The sequence below is a fragment of the Gambusia affinis genome, linkage group LG03, assembly GCF_019740435.1.
Source record: "Gambusia affinis linkage group LG03, SWU_Gaff_1.0, whole genome shotgun sequence".
In the NCBI taxonomy this organism is placed as follows: domain Eukaryota; kingdom Metazoa; phylum Chordata; class Actinopteri; order Cyprinodontiformes; family Poeciliidae; genus Gambusia; species Gambusia affinis.
This window is the reverse complement of record NC_057870.1, coordinates 4,962,777-4,982,615: the sequence shown is the minus strand read 5'-3', so window position 1 is coordinate 4,982,615 and position 19,839 is coordinate 4,962,777. Positions and strand designations below refer to the sequence as shown.

The 19,839-nt window shown below is 43.5% G+C and overlaps 1 protein-coding gene across 1 annotated transcript; it reads right to left on the bottom strand.

Moving 5' to 3' along the window:
• Window positions 1-1,954: 1,954 nt before the first annotated feature.
• On the bottom strand, window positions 1,955-8,805 carry zgc:65851 (uncharacterized protein LOC321113 homolog). Its single transcript, XM_044112009.1, has 4 exons — window positions 7,895-8,805; window positions 6,108-6,425; window positions 5,416-5,540; window positions 1,955-3,796 (listed from the first exon to the last, which is right to left on the bottom strand). The coding sequence occupies exons 1-4, from the start codon at window positions 8,639-8,641 to the stop codon at window positions 3,436-3,438; spliced, it is 1,551 nt and encodes a 516-aa protein (XP_043967944.1). The 5' UTR covers window positions 8,642-8,805; the 3' UTR covers window positions 1,955-3,435.
• Window positions 8,806-19,839: the final 11,034 nt, after the last annotated feature.

Sequence of the window (19,839 nt, the reverse complement as noted above, 5' to 3'; positions counted from 1 at the left end):
GTTGTTTTGTGCACATTGGTAATGGAGACGCAGATACTGACAGATGGAGCAGAATTAGCTTGTTTTCACAGTGTTGTACAGCTCACAAATACAGACCTTCACAAAGCAGTTTTTATCTGTTACACCAAGATTTCCTGACCTACCAACGTAAAAGTCAACATAGATCCAAGATGAAATTTATGATATGCCCATCAGAGTTCTGTCTGCATTGAATTTTGCCATTTTCCAAAGACACAAGATACATCATCGCAAAGTATTCCTGTGTTTCCATCAAACTTCAGCTTATTGCAGCAAGGTTTACCTCCTTCAGTGATAAAAAGGTGTTTCAGGTTCATTCCCACTTTGACTGGAATAATTTGGTAGTCAATAATTCCTTTATACCAATAAAAAAATACTATTTACACTGGCAGATTATTTCACTTATGATGTGGGAAAAATGTCTTGTTACAAGTGAAATAATCTGTCAGTGGAAATGGCACTTATTTCATCAATAAGATTTACTTACAGAAAACACACTCCTGCATCCGGCTGAAAAGTTGAGTCAGCCTTAGTTTAAGTGTACTAAGATATTTGCAGCTAGAAAGTGGAACAAAAACACTCTGTAAGATTTTGTGTTTTCTGCAGTGCAGGTGTGATAATCTAGATCTGCAAGCTGTTACGCATGAACTCATCCCTATCTGCACTTAATAAAAATGTACTTAGATCTGTTTATTGTCAAAAAAGCAAACACTCTCCACTGTACCACAAAAAGTCGCAAAGAAAAAGAAAAATCAGCTTGTGATAAAGTTGTTGCTACTGCCAAGCTTTGCTGGTGTTGGGACCTGGCGTCCATCTTGCTCCACCGCGGTGTGGGCGGCGGCAGACAGGAGCAGGGATGAGCCAGGCAGGAACAGCCTGAAGACTTTATCCAGCTTGCTCAGGAGCTATCGACTGCAGCCTGCGAGGTAACGATGCCGGCAGCGGAAGGAGCTGGACTGGAAAAATGACTTCTCAACGATTTCCTGCCATTTTCTCACTCTGCCGCGTGCAGTGGGTGAAACAAGTTTAAAAAGTTGGTTAGGGCATTGTGTTAGAAAGGCGGGGTTCAAACAGTAACACAGCTCAGTCGGTGTTGATTTATTAAGATGATCTGAAATGTAAAAAGTAGCTGCTTCCTTATTGATTTATCCAGAATTAGCGTTTTACTAGTTGCATGATAAGTTGTCAGTGTGTGTCGACTGAAAATGACAGGAGCTGTCCGAAAACTGAGGCTCATCACAGTGAAATTCTCTATCAACAAGGGAGATAACATGTTCACACAACTGCAGGTTGGTTTGGGTAAATTTATTCCTGCAAAGGGACAGTGTTATGTGAAATTGAGTTTTTAAATTTTTTAAATTTTGTTCACATCTGTCAGTGAACGACCCAGGAATTGCTCCATAAAAAAACAACAACAAAATAAACCATTTTTATCGTCCTGCAAATTTCTGGAGTTTCTTGTCAGCCATCAGTAGACGGCTGTAAAGGAAGCCTTCATAACTACGGGCTGATCTGGTTTGAGGAATGGCTTCACAAATGGTGGATTGTTAAAATATTGTGGTTGTTACGCAAAAATGCAATCAGTCTCGTTAATAAAATATCACGCTATATTTCAGTCCAACCAGAAGTTGTAATTCTTTAACCAGTGCAGCCGTCCTCCTTTGAATCGAAATTTCCAGGTATTATTAAATATATTTAGCAACAATCATGCAACTGCATGGAGTTATTCTTGTTTCTTTAGCTGATAGTGTTTAGTCACTACTTGCCACTTTCTTTCAGACTAAACTATAAGATCAGTCATGTCACTATATGGTGTTTTAATAAATTAGATGTAAAAAGTTGGGGGGTTTTTTAACTGTAAAGCTTCTTTTCTAAAACGTTTGAATATTTTTGATTGTTTTTATTCAACCATAAACACAAGGAGAGTGGAGAAAAGTTTTGTTTATTAAATGTCTTTATTTGGCTTTGAGAGGAAACAGCAGCATGTACAATCACAGTTGTTTAGCAGAATCTGAAAAGTGTCAGCAACTCCTCTGTCGTACCGGGAACAAGTGAGGTTCAGGTGGAAACAAGTTTTATTTTACTTTCTCTTATGGTTAAGGCAAGGTTGTTTTTTTTTGTCTTCTTTCTTTTAAATTTAATTTTAATTCTTTAACTGAACACAGAAGGAGTAAAAGTCTTTCTCATCCAACTAATATTCAAGCTCCAAGTGTCAGGCCATGCATTCGAAACCAGTTGCTTGATTCATTTGCCAAAGCAAAACCTGGGAAGACAAACGAAGAACGGCAGCGAAGAAAAAGTTTCAGGGCGTCGTGAGAGAAAGTTATGGTGAATATAGCCCTTATTAATGGCTCTACACCACAAACCCATCATATAACCCCCTCTTTATATATCCAGCTTAACTAAACAAAGGGGCTACTCTGTTAATGGGAGATTAAAAAGAAAATGTTTTTCTTTTTCAGTGACATGTAGCAGATTCTCCTTGACAAATGAATCAATCAAAGGTAGGGATCGGTTATAGTCCCCCGTCTCCCAAAGGAAATACATGAAGCAGCAGTTAAAGCTTCACATTTTCATCCATATGGATGCACACAGTGGCAGCGCTCCTCCTCTCTTACACACTGCACGACCTCGCACACACACACACACACACACATGCACACACACACGCACACACACACATCTTTTTCCAAGCTCAGGGTTGCAAGGCTGCAATAAATAAAAGCGGGACGAAAGCGGAACTGAGTGGACTGAAATGAGTCGGAGCGCTTGAAATGTGGGCTTGGTGGGGAAAATTAATCCTAGCCCACATGGAAGCATGTTTTGTTTTTCTGCTAGTATCCCTGCCTTAAAGCTGACATTCACATCCAGGACCGAGCTGGTGGAGGGGGGAGAGGGGTGGGTGCTGTATGATAAAATCCTTCCCCAACTTGTGTATGTAAAAATCAAATAGCACCATAATAGTTGGACTGGCTGCTTCACATGCTCCAGGATCTGTGCGTTTGTCTTTCAAAGTCTGTGTGCTGACTGCGGTGTTACCTCTGAGGTGGACTCGCTGTTTGCTAATGTGAATATGGATCATTTGTGGCACATAACGCAGGAGGAAACATTCACACCTGCTTCTCATCTTTCACCTTTTTGTGATAAACATGCTAGTAGCCCTCTGCACTCCAGAGACGTGAAAACGGTGGACAGTGGACAGAATAAATACTTGAACTGTTACCGTTTTACAGCTCACTAATGCTATACTTCTCCATGTAAAGTCTGACCCGGTGTGGAGGTGGGAGGCATCTGCAGCGGGTGGATGTGTGTGAAGGGCTGGGGAAAACACGGAGGGCGACGTGAACAGGAAGCAGACCCAGAGGTGATCGGTGGGATGAGAGATGAGTTACTGATGCTGATGACGACACAAGCTGTTTAGCTCTTGCTGCTCTTCCCGGTGGAGCTCTCCTTCTCCTTCTCTTTCTCCTTTCCCTTCTCCTCCTTTTCCTTTGGCTTCTCCTCTTCTTCCTCCTCCTCTTCTTCTTTTCCCTCTCCTTCTTCCTCCTCCTCTTCTCCCTCACCTTCCTCCTGCTCCTCTCCCTCTCCCGCTTCCTCTTCTTCTTCCTCCTTCTCCTCGTCTTCTCCTGCCTCCTCTTCCTCCTCTTCCGGCTTGGGCTTCCTGTAAGCTCCGAAGGTGTAGGAACGGGCCGATATGTAGGACAGACCGGGATAGCCAGACTGGACCATAGCGCTGCCCACCGAGCTGAGGCGGCACTCCTCGCCTTCCAGAAGCTTCCTGTACAGACAGAGAGGCAAACGGGTGAGGAGGGGGAGGACGGCGTCTCCTCGCAGCCCGGATCTGGAGAGTTTCTCATCTCAGTATGTTTCAAATGAAGAATACAAATGTCATGTGATGTGAAGGATGATTGACAGGTTTTCCATCGGAAAGGTTGACTAAATACTTCATGTTTCACTTAAAGGGGCAATATTATTGTTTTCCAGCCACATCAAATCATTTCGTAGGTAACTATGTTACCTTCAGTTGTTATAAAAATTACATGTGTTAAATATGACCTGAAAGAAATGTCAGTTTGTAATCAAACGCCTCTGTCTTTCGCATCTTTCTCAAACTCCACCTTCAGGAAGTCATCACAACAGGGCTCCTCTATAAATTTTTTAACAATGTTTTTACCAGCGCTGCACTGGGAATTTGCCCCTATAATTAACTCAGCTGACGCTCAGTTCCACCAGGAGTTTGCTAATTGCTGCTGGCTAGTCTGAAGGAGCTGAGCAGGAGAGTCAAGAGGGTGGACTGCTCTGTGAGGCGGAAACTTGGAAACTGCAGTTCTGAGGAGGAGCCGTCCCTCGAAGGCGGAGCTAAGTCCACCCATGTGTTTTGCACAACTGAATGGTTGTCATGGAGATTAAAGGGTTTCCTAAACATTGGTGAAAGAATCAAAGCAACACTCCAGGTGTGTTTTTGATGAGGCAATGGCATTATAACATGGTGTAAAGCTAACAAAAAGTCAATTTTATTTAGCTCTAAAAATGTAGCAACAAAGGTAAAAGTAAAATTAGGTCCATAATCAGGATGTCTTAGTTGTAATTAATTACAAATTCATATCTAACTTTACAAGCTTGGAAAATACAACTGATAGGCAGCTTATAAACAAACCATATCATAAATAATGAAAGAACAAGTGTCCCAAAAAATATTCCACAGAATCTAGCCAAATATTAATTGTTGATGTACTGTTGTTTTCTTTTCTTTTCTTATTTTTTTTATTGTGACTTGCTTGTAAAATAAATTGCCCATTGGGACACAAATAAAGATGTGAATCTAAATCATGTGTGGGGATCCACAAGGCTATATTCTTGGGTCGCGTTTTTCTCTTCTAATCATTTTTAATTGGAAAGAGAGATTTCCATCACAATCATTAAATAACAGTTTAAACATTAAAGGTTATAGGTGAGGATGGAAGCAGGAAGCCCAAGTGATTTTGTTTCTACACTCCCTTTCAAGGCTTTTCTTTTATGGGCCACTACTTGTTTCAGTTGAAAACAAAGACAAAATTGAGCAAAGCTGGACCACGCACCACCTCAAATAATAAAAAACATCACATAAAAACAAAAAAATTGAGAGGATCACATAATTCACAAGTACAAACAATTGAAATCAGTTCTACTTGGCTTACATTCTCAGCTTAATTCGTCAGAACCTTAAAAAATGTGTTGTAGAATAATCCATCCTCACAAATACAACGGTAACCTGCAACCATTACTTCCTGCTGTTTGAGGTTCTTATCTAAACAGTAAACCATGTAAAGGAGCTGTTAATGACTTTACTGGTTTATTAATGCTTTTAAGGGTTATGGTTCACTCGGTTCACTGTCCCTGAAAGGGAACCAATCTGACCTGTAAGCGGCGATCTCGATGTCCAGCGCCATCTTGACATTCAGCAGGTCCTGGTACTCACGCAGGTGACGAGACATCTCTCCCTTGGTGCTCCGCAGGGCAGCCTCCAGCTGCTGGATAGTGTCCTGCACACAACCACAGTTACAGAATGAAATCTGGGTCACAATTTAGAAAGAGCTTGCAAGGGCGGCAGCCCAGGGCTTCATCTTTTGTGGGGGCCCAAAGACTTTTCTTTTCTTTCTCTGTTTTTTAAATTTTTACAAAGGTGTGTTTTGCAAACATTGTACTTTCTGTAAAACTCACAAGCAGATATCAGGTGAGTTGTGTTCATTTTGGGGTATTTTTATGAATACAAACAATATTCAAATATTTCAAAATGATGAAATGATGGTCAATTTCTTTGGAAACAACATGGAGTTATTGGATGGGGGACGTATTAGACCTTTCATGTATCAATTCATACCTGCTGATATGTAAGACTGTGTGTTAACAGACTGTAATTTGCATGAATACAATATGCTTTTCTGTAGTACATAGGGCACCAAAACTGCCTCCAGCCCAGGGGCCCACATCCTCGTAAATTCAGCCCTGACTATAGTGATCATTAATAAAAAGTTTCTTAATCTATGTTGCTAAGCGACTACCTCTTTACAAACTCACCTCATTCGATAAGCGATAACCAATTCACTTACTTGCATCTCTCCAATTTCATTGTTGTGACGGTCTTCCATCTCGGCAATCTGCCTCTCCAGGGCTTCGTTGTGGCCCCGGAGGGCCTCGATCTCCAGGGTGCGGGCTTGCACCTGCCTACGGTACTCGCTGAGCTCCTCCTTGGAGTGCTTGACGGCGTCCTGGTTGCGGGCGGCGGCCTCTGTCACAGTGGCAAACTTGGAGCGGTACCACTCCTCGGCCTGGACCTGGTTCCGGGCCGACAGGTTCTCGTACTGAGCCCGGATGTCCTTCAGGGCCGCAGCCAGGTCCGGTTGACTCATGTCCATCTCCACTGACACCTTGAAGAAGGAAAGAGAACAACAATAAGAAGAAGAAGTTCCGACTGCAGCGTGAACTCATTGAACCCCAGAATCACCAGACTGCTTCATAGCCGTTATTTCACTGATGTCAGGTTCAAACATTTAGGAAAGCAAAATGTTTCAAAGTCACCGATCCATAACTTTTCCTAAGCCTTTTTCTTAAAAATAAATAAATAAATTAATTATGTTAACTATTTTTGCACTACTTTTTGCACTAACAGTAGTGCCCTAAATTTGATGTAATGTGATGTAATTCTGGGGTTACATCAAACCTCGGGATTAAGACATAAATTTTAAATTCCACCAGAAGCGTCCCAGGTGACTGTGTTTAAGGATGCATGAGGTGAGCTGTGCACTGACCCACTGAGCTGATGCAGGCCAGACGGATGGGCTGCTGACTCAGACTCCCAATCCTGCAGTCGACATCTTGCATGACTATCATCCCTTCCCTGCAGGGCAATGTAAAAACTGGACTAATCTACCCAGCATCCATTACTGGTTCATTACTGACTAATTTAGCTAACAGTAGTGCATGTTATCACTTTTTTTTTTTGGTCACAAAACTAGACTATTTTGCCTAGTTTTAATACTTTTTTTTTTTTACGCATACGGTGAGCTAGAATAAACTTGTAATTTTTTTTTTCATCTGTAAATTTCTGAGCTGTGCTGCTGTCGCTTGAAATGGAGCCGCATACTTCACACTGTCTGCGCCTCGCCGTCCCTGAGGACGACCACGCCCCTGGATTTACGAGTTATTATTCCGGATTGTATCCACGCTTTTCACCCTTTGACATTAAGCAACGAGTACGACCACTTATTAAATCTCGCTCATTGTTACTTTACTGATTTAACAACTTTTAAAGTTATTTGTCTCATTAAATAGAGCGTTACATGGTAGCAGGATATGGAGGTCGTAAAATTCATGTAAATTGTAAATTGATTGTGTCAAGTTAACGATGTTTGATTAAGGCAGCTTTGTGACGCGGCGCGCGCGGCTGCTGCAGCGCAGGTCGTTGGCTCGGAGGAGGGCGTGATAGCGCGTGGTGCTGAAAGGGAACTGCAGAGTCATCAATTTCCCAGTGCAGCAGTGCTCAGAGTGAAGGGCTCGGGAAAGGAAAATCTGTTCAAAACTCCCACAAGTTAGACCTCATCAGGTCGCCACCTTCCTGGTCGCTCGAGCAGGATAATAGCGCATGATTTTGGTGGTTAGCTAAGCTAAAGTCATTGTAAAGACCGTGTAACCATTAAAAGGTGCGTCACAGCGCGGATATATTCTAAAACAGAGAGAGAGAAAGAGAGAGATTTGGACGGTGATGGGACCTTAACCAGAGAGTTAATTTAGCCCATTTGCTTCCCCCTAATCTCCTTTCATCAGCATTTAAAACCTGTTTTCACTGTAGACATTTTCTTTGTAGACATGTTCTTTTTTAGCAACTTTTCTTGTGTACCTGCGTTGCCTGCAGGGACGTCTGCAGCTCCTGCAGCTCCTCTTCATGAACTTTCCTGAGGAAGGCGATCTCGTCCAGCAGAGACTCCACTTTCTTCTCCAGCTCCAGGCGGGCCAGGGTGGCGTCGTCCACGTCCTTCTGGTAGCCCTTCAGGGCGCTCTCTGCCTCCTCGCGCAGCCTGCTCTCCTCCTCCAGCTTCTCCCGCACGCGCTCCAGCGTCTCGTTCATCTGGACGCAGTCCAGGTGCATCTGGCTCTTCTCGTGGGTCAGCTCCTCCACGCGCGCCCGCAGCTCGCGGATCTCCTGCTCGTAAAGCTCGTGCAGGCGAGACGGCTCGTTGTGGCGCTGGCGCAGCAGCGTCACCTCGGCCTCCAGGACTTTGTTGTGCTGCTCCAGGTTGTGCACCTTCTCGATGAAGGACACGAAGCGGTCATTGAGGCCCTGCAGCTGCTCCTTCTCGTTGGTGCGGATGATCTTGAGCTCGTTGGTGACGGCGGTGGACTGGGTCAGGTCCATGGCGGAGTCCGGGATGGAGGAGAAGACGCGGCCGGGCGCCGCCGTCCTGCGGTAGGCGGCGGAGGAGACCGCGGAAGGGGAGCCATAAGCGCGGTGGTTGCTGCGGTATCCCGCGGAGTGCAGGCGGGACGGGCTGCCGCCGCTACCCAGACCCACGCGACCTGACCGGGGCGCTTCTCCAAAGATCCTGCGATAGGAGCTGCTGCTGTAAATGTCGCTGGAGTAACTCATGTTTCCTTTTCTTCAGGGGAAGAGAGAAAAGAGAGAGGAAGAGAGAAAGCGCAACTGTGTGTGCTTGTGTGTTTGTGTAGGTGTGTGTGTGTGAATGTGTGTGGAGCTCAGGAGTGTGTGATGGAGAGTGCGCGGGAAGGACAGAAAGTGAGATGCGAGTGATGTCTGGCCCGGACAGGTGCTTTTATAGTCGGGGCGCTGCAGCGCATCATTTGACGCAGCAGCAGCGGAAGACCGGGGGGAGGGGGGGGGGGGGGGGGGGGTGGAAACCTGCGGGCTTTTGCAGAAAGCCTCCACCCTCCTGGGAGACTCCGAGTCACTCATGCAGCTAATCCCATCTTACACTGCAGTTCCTGAACACCCACACACACACACACACACACACACACACACACACACACACACAGTTTGCATTCGGGATGTTTTCTCCAGTTGTTTTTGTTCGCCAAACTTTTCATATTACTAGTGGGGTGTTTATCTCACCGTGATGATCTAGCAGTCAAATTGCAGATATGTTTTTTTTTTTTACCTTTTCATGTCGCCTTATTATCTACGCTGTCCACTGGCGCTGCAGTTTCCTCTGCTGGCCCTGCAGAATGCTAAATGGGATCGATGTGCGCAGCCTGAGCGTGTGGTGGTGCGGCGGTCTGAACCCAGTCGCCTTCAGCGCCTCCAGTCCGCATTATGCTGCTCTGAGTCATGAGCTAAACAATTAGACTAAAGAAGAACATAAGCATTTGGTTGAAAGGAGTAGAATAAACAAACAGAATCACTGTTTGTTTATATATGCGTGTGTTCTGGTGATGATGATTTATATTTCGGAGCACCGACCAGAAGGTCACACATATCCATCATCAGATTTAGCTCTGGGAGAAAATGTGAGGTCCTGAGTCTCGCCCGGACTCCTGGGAGTTTTGATGCTGCGCTGGCCTTGGTTCTGATCCAGGCAGCGGGCAGGCGGGAGCAGAACCACGCCCCTGTTTTGGAGAGGAGACAGACGACCCCCACCACGCCGGGGACTGCAGCCTCGCCACCTCCAAACATCCTCCACGGCGCCTCCGGAGCAGCTGAAGGAAAATAAAAAATAAAAAACGACTGTCTGGCCAACAGCCTGGACAGTCCGCAGACATCTTAAAGAGGACCTGAAGGCATCTGGATTTAAAACGAAACTGAAGAAATTGTTTAAAACTGACATCAGTTCACGACTGGGGGGGAAGATGGTAGTTTAGAACAGGGCTGTGAGCAAAAGTATTCCCTGAAGTGAGCCCTGAAAAATATTGCATTTCGTCACGTGCAGTGATTAGTGTGTGATGGGGGTTTTAATGCAGAGGTGGAAAACTGAAAAACTAAAATGTACTCAAGTAAGAATAGCGCGACTTAGATACACATTTTTACTCAAGTAGAAGTGAAAAGTAGTCGTTCAAGAAATGGCTCGTGTAAAAATAGAAAAGGATCGTGTAAAAGGCTGGAAAAGAGATTGACAGCCAGGTCATATCCTTCCAATTCCGCTCGAATAAAATCTCGTTTGCAGCAGTCTGGGATTTCTCCCTTTCACTTGGATTCCGGCTAGTAGGTTTTCAACTGGGCCAATCAGTAAACAGAAGGAGAACTTATGAACGATGACGTGTATTTTCCGCGTTATCGAAGAGTTGTAGTCTGCTTTAGCTATTTATTTATTAATTTAAAAAAAAACCATATTCAGACACAAAATTATGAAATATTGTTCAATCTTTGGTATTTTAAATACTAAAATAACAATAATAAAATTAATACACATTGCATAATTACAAAGCAATAAATTGACGCTGAAGAATTTTTATTTTCCAAAATATCAATAGTAAGAGTAGCAGTACTTCATAATAATATTATACTCAATCACATTTATTAGCTTACTTGCACACAAACAGCAGAACAAGCAAATGTAACTGAGTAAATGTATCTAGTTACTAACTCTGGTTTTATGCGGCAAACCTACACAAAGCAGTGTCCTGGTGTGAAGTGAAAGAAAAACAATTACTGGTTTTCAACATTTTCCATGAACAGAAATCTGAAAAGTGTGGCAAGCAGAGGGGCATGTCAGCCCCTCTGACCCACTGCAGTCACAGCTCCACGTCTCCTCAGGCGTGTTTCTGCTGCTTTTGCGCAAGAAATGGAGCCTGTGCTGCAGCCTTTTCATTTTCCAGATATTGTTTCATGTCCTGATTCCGCTTTGAACGCCCGCACAGTTTCCTCCCTCAGCTGTGTTCTGTGTTCTCCAACAAACTTCTGGGACTTTCACAGAACAGCTGGATTTATACCGAGATTATATCAGACAGATGGACTTTTATTTATTTATGAGTAAGTATCTATGGATTTTGTTTTGGGTTAGCAGAGTGAGGGGGGAACTGAACACAAATGCACAGCACACATTTCAGTTTACTTGTAAAATCATTCTGTCACGTGACATTAATGCCCTTTTCTATGTCACATAAAATCTCAATAAAGAGTTTTGTCATTGCAGTGGGATAAAACGGGGAAAATTTCAACCCTTAAACAATGTGTCAATTTAATCCACTAGAGGGCGGTATTGCACCAATAACGCGGAGCTTCCTGATCTCGTATCTGAGGAGGCTGTCGCCTACTTGCCGTGTAAATCATGATACAAAAATTAATATTTGAAATATAAATCTCCAGTCTGGGATGGGAAAAGTGCAAGATGGAGAAAAACTGCATTCAGTCTATAGATTGTGGAAGGTGCTTGGCTGGGTTATTTCGTTTTTGAATGAACTTCTGCTGTCATTTTCATCACATCTTAGAGGATTCATGACGCTTCTATCTGTGTAAACTCTACAAAAAAAAAAATAATAATAAAAAAATTAAGAGGATAAAATCGTAAAATTACGAGAATGGAGTCTTAATATCACGAGAATAAACTTGTATATCCAGAAAACAAAGTCATAACGCAACGAGAAAAAAGTCACAATTTAATGAGAATAAAGTCGAAATCATACGAGAATAAAGTCAGAATTTGTTTTAGAACAAGCTGGCAATACTACAACTTTATTCTCGTAATTTTATTCGTTGTTTTTCCCTGTGTGGCCCTAATGCTCCGCCGAAAGCCCCTTTGCAGCCGCTCTGCTGGCTAAAGTTTTAGCTAAATACGTAAACAAGCACATTGGAGCCAAATCCTACTAGGAAATCTGCCTTTCATTTCAGGTTCTGAAGTCGGGTGTGAACTCAACAAAACTAAACGCTGAAACTGAACCAGAAGGTGATCAAACAAGGTATTATTTTTTAGGGTTTGCACATTTTTTCCCCAGGTTAATCCAGTTCCAGTTTTACTAGTGAAGCACGTTGAACACGAACAACACTGAGCAATAAGGTGCCGTACGGATAACAGTTAGTAAGAAACTCATGACTCATGCTAAAGTCGTAGAACACGCCAACTTTTCCAGTTTTTGATTGCAATTCGAGTGGTTCAAGTCTAATGAACTGCTTGAAATGTTACAAAGGCAGGAGTGGCCGGCCAGAGGATAAAGATAAGGCAAGACACTAACTGAAGACTGATGTACATTTCAGAGTTATACAGAAAGGCCTTTTTTATAGAGCACAAAACAAGTTCATTTAACGTTGTTCAGCAGCAATGAAGGTTGATCAATTTTTCTAAATTACTGCAGAAGGTATTATGTTCCTACAGAAATTAAATTAATTACAAAGTCAATTAGCAATGGAAGAGAGACAGACTGTCATAACACTACAGTAAATGTTGGTCTTTCCTACAGAGAAATTGCAAAGAAAATCAAGATGTCAGTGAGTACAGTTTTCTTCACGGAGCTCAGAAACTCGGGGAAACTGTGACAGGAAGAGATCTGGCAAACCAAAGGCACAACCGAATCAGAAGACAAGTCTGAGAGTTAATAGCTTCAAACCAGTGATTGTAGCAATGGATTGGACAACGCACTCAACTCAAGTAAAAGTATTAATACTCATTGTCAAATCTCACTCAACTACAAGTATATGTTGATCGGGCAAAAGTTTATTCAAGTTAAAAAGTGCTGATGTACTTACTTTTGAAAGTACTGAAGTAGTCCAAGTAATTCCAAATCCCATTTGCGGGTGATCACAGTGACTGGTTCCCCTTCTTGTGAGGAGCACAGCGTGTGTTTAGCAGCATTTCAGCAAAGAAAACCAGCAACAGCCGACTACAAAGCTAAATGAGCCACAAGCGTAACTCCTCTACATACATGCAATCCCCCCCAAAAAATAAATGCTAAATTAAAGATACTCCAAAAGGCCGTCGCTTTTTGTCCGGTTGTTTTTACTGAGCTGAGATTAAACATTTATGCACCTTTGACAATTTACAGATCACTTGTAGAAAAAGACTTTTGTTCCTTTCAATAAAATCTTGTATGTTTAGTTTATTGAGTAGACAAAAAAAAAAAGTATTAAAACTTTTATTGAAATATAAGTTGTTGTGTCTTCCCAAGTGCTTTCAACTTGACGATTTCTACTCTCTTGGAAAAAGGCTTAAACTCTCACTGACGCAGAACATCCTTCCTGCTACCAGAACAACCTGCTGTGCTTCCATTCATCTAACAAGTAAAACTATTTCACTCCTACACTTTACACACCCAAACCTTTGTCTAAACAAAAATAAAAATGCGTCCTTGCATTTTAAACTCAAACGGTTTAATGACGGAGGTGTGTTTGAGCATTCCAGGACTTCCTCTAACTCAGAAATGCCAGCTCTCCACAGAGGCCCCTGAAAACAAGCGGCCCCCGTTCCTTTGAAGCTCATTTCTCTTTGTTGCTTTGATATGCCAGGTGTTCCTCTCAGGTACTATAGCGAGCGCTTCAGTGACGATCCTCGCTATGAGTTCCCAACAGGCCACCGGGCTCAGTCGCTTTTGGACTCGCTGATGGTGTGTGATGTGGCCTCTTCGCTCTCGTCCCCCTGAGATTCCTCTTCTCCTTCATGCGGAGATGTCCATCTGTTAGCAGCAACACACACATTCTCTCTCTCTCTCTGAGCCGTCCGTCCCCTTGATCTTAGCTGTCTTCTGTGATGGAGGACGATGGCGTAGTGCCGCTGTTGTCCAGGCACGCAGCCATGCTGTATCTGGCTGCCGTACAGCTTCCACCAAATGATGCTCATTTCCTCGACGTGGACCAAGAATCCGAGTCTGAAGAAGTAGTGCAGGTGTTTGAGTGGTTTTTTTGTGTGTTTTTTTAGCATGAGGTAAAAGAATATAGGATCATTTTACTGAATTCCCAAGTTTGTTTGAGCCCTTAGATCTAAAGCAGTGGACCTGAAGGAACCGGCGACCTGCGACGTTCAGACGTCGCTCTGCTTCAGTTTGCCTGACTCCAATATTAGCTGCTTGATGTAGAGAGTGACTGCATGCCAGGGAAGCAGGTTAGTCAATGAAGTAAAGTATGTGAAACAAGGGACACCTACAAGCAGGGGCATGGTGGAAGGGGGAAAAGTTAGGACAATTCCTTTATGGGGGCCTAGCAGAGGGCAGGGGGGGACAATAATAATTATTTTTTTTCTCCATAGAAATAGCAGCTAACAATGTGCTATCTCTGCTAACAATGTGGACCGGCTGCAATCAGCCGTCCGATCATTAGATCATTCACACACCTGCTATAAACTTATTGCATCTCCAATAGTGCTGTTTACATTATATACATGTGTAATATAGGATACATTTATCGGCCAGTGGATTTCTGGGCGCTGATTTCCTTAATTTTGGGGGATCGTGATCGACCGATACTTACATATGAAGCCCATCTCATCCCCTCATCTTATCTTCGTCAGCAAAGGTTTAAAAATCTGTCCTCTTCTGCTGTACACTGAGAGGTGTGGCCCACCAGGTCAGGTCTGAACGTTTACAGTTAACAATATTCACCCCACTGTTGCCAACTCAGTGACTTTCTTGCTATATTTAGTGACATTTCAGACAAAAAGACTCATATCAGCCAAAATCAAAATCGTCAGGTCAGGCTTTTTAAAGATCAGTAACCAGGATCGGCCAGAAAACTGCAATCAGTGCAGCCATTCACACATATTCATGACATTCGTTGATTAAATTAATTTCTATTAAGCGTTACTCCAATAGCTAAAAATTTAATTTACACCAGGTGAGTCTTTCTCCTCTGAGAACCTGGACCGGTACCGGTACCAGACTGATTCTGAGCCTTCAAACGATTTTAACAGAAGTTTCACATAACTTAGAAGTTGATGTAAAAATAATGTTGGTTTTAGCCACAAAATGATCATCAGCAAACATCTCACCAACTACAGCATAGATAACACAACGGCTGTTAACAGAAACATCTCCTTCATATGTCATTTGAAGTTCCTGGTAAGAAACTTTAGCCTGCTCCAGTTCACTTTGGAGATGTTTTATGGTCTCTGTGGATTGCTGCTGCAGCAAAGAGAACTCTTGTTCCATTTTCTGATGCAGATTGTTCTTTTCAGCTCTAAGTGCATTGATAAGATGATGGTCATTCTTGGCTCTTTCCAAATTAGCTTCTTTCTCACAATTCACCTCATACTGATAAATGTCTGCTTTCTCTCTCAGGGCAGAAACATCTGCTTCATACCTCCTGTTTAATTCTTGGTATGAAATCTTATACAGCACCAGCTCACTCTGCAGACGGTTCTCTGTTTCCTGCAGGCAGACAATCTCCTTGGACATTTTTTCTTGGAGATCGTCCTTCTCAGCTCTCAGGTTTTCAAGGATCTTTTGCTCATGCTTGATTTGTTCTTCATAAAACATCTGCATGTCGACCTGCAGGTTCTCCTCACCTGTAGCTTCATATTTCGATTGAAGCTCCTCGTAGCGAGTCTTGATTTGGTCCAGCTCTTGTTGGAGGGCGTCACTTTTCTCTTTTTCTTTCTGGATTTGTGACCTGAATGCTTCCTCACCCACAATATGAGCTACCTTCAATTGCTCAAATTCCTTCTGCAGCAGCCTTTTCGTCTTGTGTTTTATGTCGCTGTGCATCCTGGAAGCGATTATAGCTCGTCTGAGAGACTCTGAATCGGAAAACTCTTCTCCTGTCAGTAGTTCTCTCTTCATGTCCTTGAGTCTTTTCTGCCCTTGTAACTCGGCTTTTGTTTTCTCCAGTTCTCTTTGCACGTAGACCAGCTTTTGGTTCTCCTCAAACCATCTTGCTCTCTCCTTTTCCAGAAGAGAGCCAAGTCTCTGGATCTCTCTCTGTAACTCAATGGGAGGCGTTCTGTTCTCAGTCCAGCCTTGCAGATTTTGTCCAGCTCTCCATGCTCCATGCTGGGGTCTCATCTCACCGTTGGAGGAATGTGGCCTTTGGTTCCACATGTTTGGACAAAACAATGTTTGTTAAAATCCGTTTTGATCTGCAAACAATCTCAATGTTCAACTTTGAAAGCGCTTTGAGAACGTCTGAACTTGTCAGTAGTGCAGCAAACAATGACAAGAATGTAGAAGTTTGTTCCATACATACAGTGCTGATGACATCAGAAGCATGACTCTAGTCGTGACATCACAGAGTTTTCCTTCATCTCTGGAATGATGATGTGAGTGTTTGAGAAATCTACCACACTGACCAACCAACCTCCCCCATCATCCTTCTCCTCACCTTCCTACCCCCCATATTGGAGTTGGGATGGTTATATAGTGTTGGAGTGGCTCTGATTTATTCTTTCTGTAGACTTTTGTTCCTGGTTATTTTTGTTGAGGCTTTGCATCTTAGGACAGTTGTCCCCTCTGGTTTTGGACGACATGCAGTTGGAAGTTTTTTGCTCTTTCTCTTTTAGTTTTGGGCAGCCGGTATGATGCGTATCCATGGCAAAGCGTAATTATTTAATTCCTCTTCCTTCTTCCAGGGCTCTCTAGAAACAACCAATCAGAGGCAGGAGGAGGGTTTTAGCGCTGTCAATCACAATCGTTAGCCAGCAATAGTAGTTCAGGGAGGAGGTGGAGGAGATTGATCTTTTCACAGATTATCTGTCTCATAACAAACTGTCATGACATAGAAATAATTTTTTAATTACAATTATATACTGAAGATTGAACAAAATGCAACTACATAGAAATTGGAGCAGCAGGGGAGGATTTTTTTGTCATGGGGCCCAAGATTCCTGGCGGGGCCCTTGCCTAGAAGTCACAGGACTCTGGTCCAAGGAGTACAGTTTGAGACCACAGAGCTAAAATAAAAAACAGATTTATTTTACCCCAATCAGTTTCAGCATCAATCTCTAAATATGATTGATGCGAGAAGAGAAAATAATGTGCAACACAAATCAAAAACACACGGCTGCATTTAAACATTAACCGCCATGACTTTTGCACGGTCATAGGCTGGCCAGGATCATCGTCTTCTCTCGATCACCCATACCTGATCAAAAACGTTCAGTCCTCGCTCAGGGCTCGGCGTTTCCATCGCATGATTGTTTTGTTGAGTTGTTTTGTTTGGGTGGGTGTTTCCGCGACGCCGAGTGTCGGTGCAGCCTCTCAAGAGTAAGACTCTATGTATGATCGGTCAATGTGGTGCAGGGAGGTTAAGGTCAAAGTAAGGTAAGTGTCCAGGTTGTGGATAAGCTGCTCGATTTGACTAATCTGACAAATGAGGGCATGCAGAGGAAGTGCAGTGACCCTGACACACAAGGAAACACCGGCTTACACCACACTGTCAGTTACGATTTGAACACACACACCCACAGGGAGGACATGGAACAGAAATACCCCTTATCGTCCCACAGTGGGTAAATCCAGGAAAGGTCAGTGCGAGGTATTGAACCACGGCCTTCTGGGTCAAAGTTCAGGGCAGTGCCACTACAGATACTGTCAGTCTTTTCTGTGATAATGCTAATGCTAGGCTGCAGGGACAGGCACAGACAGAAACTAAGCGGCGCTAGAGAAGCTGCTCTTTTTTTCTGTGGAAGAAAAACAAAATAAAAGAGCACTTTGAAGAGTTTTTATGCGCCTGACCGAAGAAAAGTAACATTTCTGGATTTAAAAGTGCCCGAATTTTGACAACAGGATAAAAAGAGCTATGGGATATACAAAAAACAAAATTTATAAACATTTTACCTTGCAATCAGATCTCATTCTTCAATCGCCTTTTATCAATGAACGTTCTCTAACGAAGATTTGGTTTATTTGGATCATTTCGGAGTAGAAAGAGGGTGAACACCTCAGTTTTTTTCCATGTGATAATTATCCTCTGTCACATAAAAATGCACTAAAATACAATTATGTTTGAGACTGTAATGTGATAAAACGGGGGCAAAGTAATAGTTTTGCAGGAATGTTGTGATTTGACTTTTGTTACCGTTCTTTTAGATTTGAAAATCTATTCGGTTTTGCTGTTTCTGCTGTTTTTTCCTGCCTGGTCAGAGTGCAGCGCACACAGAAAACTCTGACTGAACTGGTGGGATTTATCCCTGCAACAAGGTGCCTAAAGGCTGAGCACCACAAACAGACTGAGACACGGAGCCAGGCGGGTAAACCAGGGTTTCAAATAGTTTATTCTTTATTATCACAACTGCTGCTCCACAATTCATTGTCAGAGGGCGTCTCTTGACCCAACGCTCAAATTCCCCAATTTTTAAAAAAGTAAGTGCAGAAAAAAAACAACAAAAAACATCCTACCACCCAGGAAACAGAAAGCCGACCTTCCTGAAGAGAAAGGAGGGAGTGGGTCGGGGGCGATGCTCATGGAGCGACGACACGGTGTGTGTTTTCTGTGTGTAATGCATGAAAGAGCGCCACGAGGGAAAGGAACGACCATTTCTGTATAACACAGGCGCTTGAGCGTGGGCTCACTGGTGTCGGCTCGTACTTTTGTTACCGTTTTAAGGCATGGTCAGCCATCTTGGATGGATGGAGGGAAAGAGACTCTCTTGAAGCTTAAACGACTGGTCTGACTGCAGGCTTGTTCTTCGAGAGATTCAACACCGGCTTCTTAAGCCGGATGCTGAGAGCACCGGAGGAGGGGAGGGGTCGATTTGAGGGGCGTGGGCAGCGACCACACAGGGGCCGACATGGAGGGCGTCTGCTGGGAAATGAATGGGCGAATCCGTTAAACTCACCGGTGGACTGGAAGTGAAGCTGGGGGCAGTTCTAGTCGTAAACGGGAAACAGAGAAATAGCCAGACTGTGTTTCTTGGCTGCTCATCCTTTGCCACCCCAAAATAAAGTTTTCTCAGAAGACGGTGACAAATACACACACCCACCCACACACACACGCACACACACACATCAACCAACAGATGGCATTTCAGTGAAACACAGCTGCCCGCTCGCATCTCCTCTTACGTCCGTTTTCGTGTAGTAGCAGTTTCGCGGTTCCTCTCCGTTGGAAAAAAACTTTAAACTTGACAAAGATAAGCAGCATGCCACACGAACAGACCAAACGATTCTAATCTAAGTTCTTCAGATTTTAGAGAGTTTTGTTTTTTTCTGTCATTGGTGTACCATGTTAATGCTTTAGCTGAGCTTTACAAGTAGAGCATGCGCAAGCGGGGAGCTTCCTTCAGCGTTTCGCCTCTGCACTGCGGTCTGTGTACATTCAGATGTTTGTGGCCCACCCACCCCCGGCTCTCCTCGCATGCGTCTATTCGGAACCGCTGCGGAGAACACGCGGAGCCACGCGGAGCGTGTTGGGAGTTCTAGGTGAGGGACAGGAGGGTGGAGGACGGGGATGTTGGATCATTGCCTCCTAGAATTTGGCCACCAAATTTCTACCAGTAGAGATGCACCGATCCGTCGGCCGGAGATCGGAACCTGCCAACTTTCCCTTCAATCTGAATCGATTAGAGGATGGAAGCCTGACTAAGGTTTGGGTGTAAATATGGCAGAACTCGTAACGATTTCATCCACTTTAGTTGAGTTTAATAAAAGTCATTTGAACTTTTGAGGCTGCAGGTCAACTTGTACCACCGTTTAGCTCCAAATCGATGCCCTTTGACCCCTTCATACTTTAATTTTGCGCCGTAATGTGTGCGCCATTTCATCCCGACAGTTTCACCATGTTTACACCGCGCAATCAGCAAAGTTTTTCATACAGACGAATTCAGAATCATAATTTATCTGAACATTTGAAAGATCTTTCCATGTCAAATTATGTTTTTAGGCTAAATGTCTGAAGAATTAGAAATGAAAGACTTTTCTGAATGATTCATTTAATTTAGAGAAAATTTAGAGCTTCACTTTTCAATTCAGTCAAAA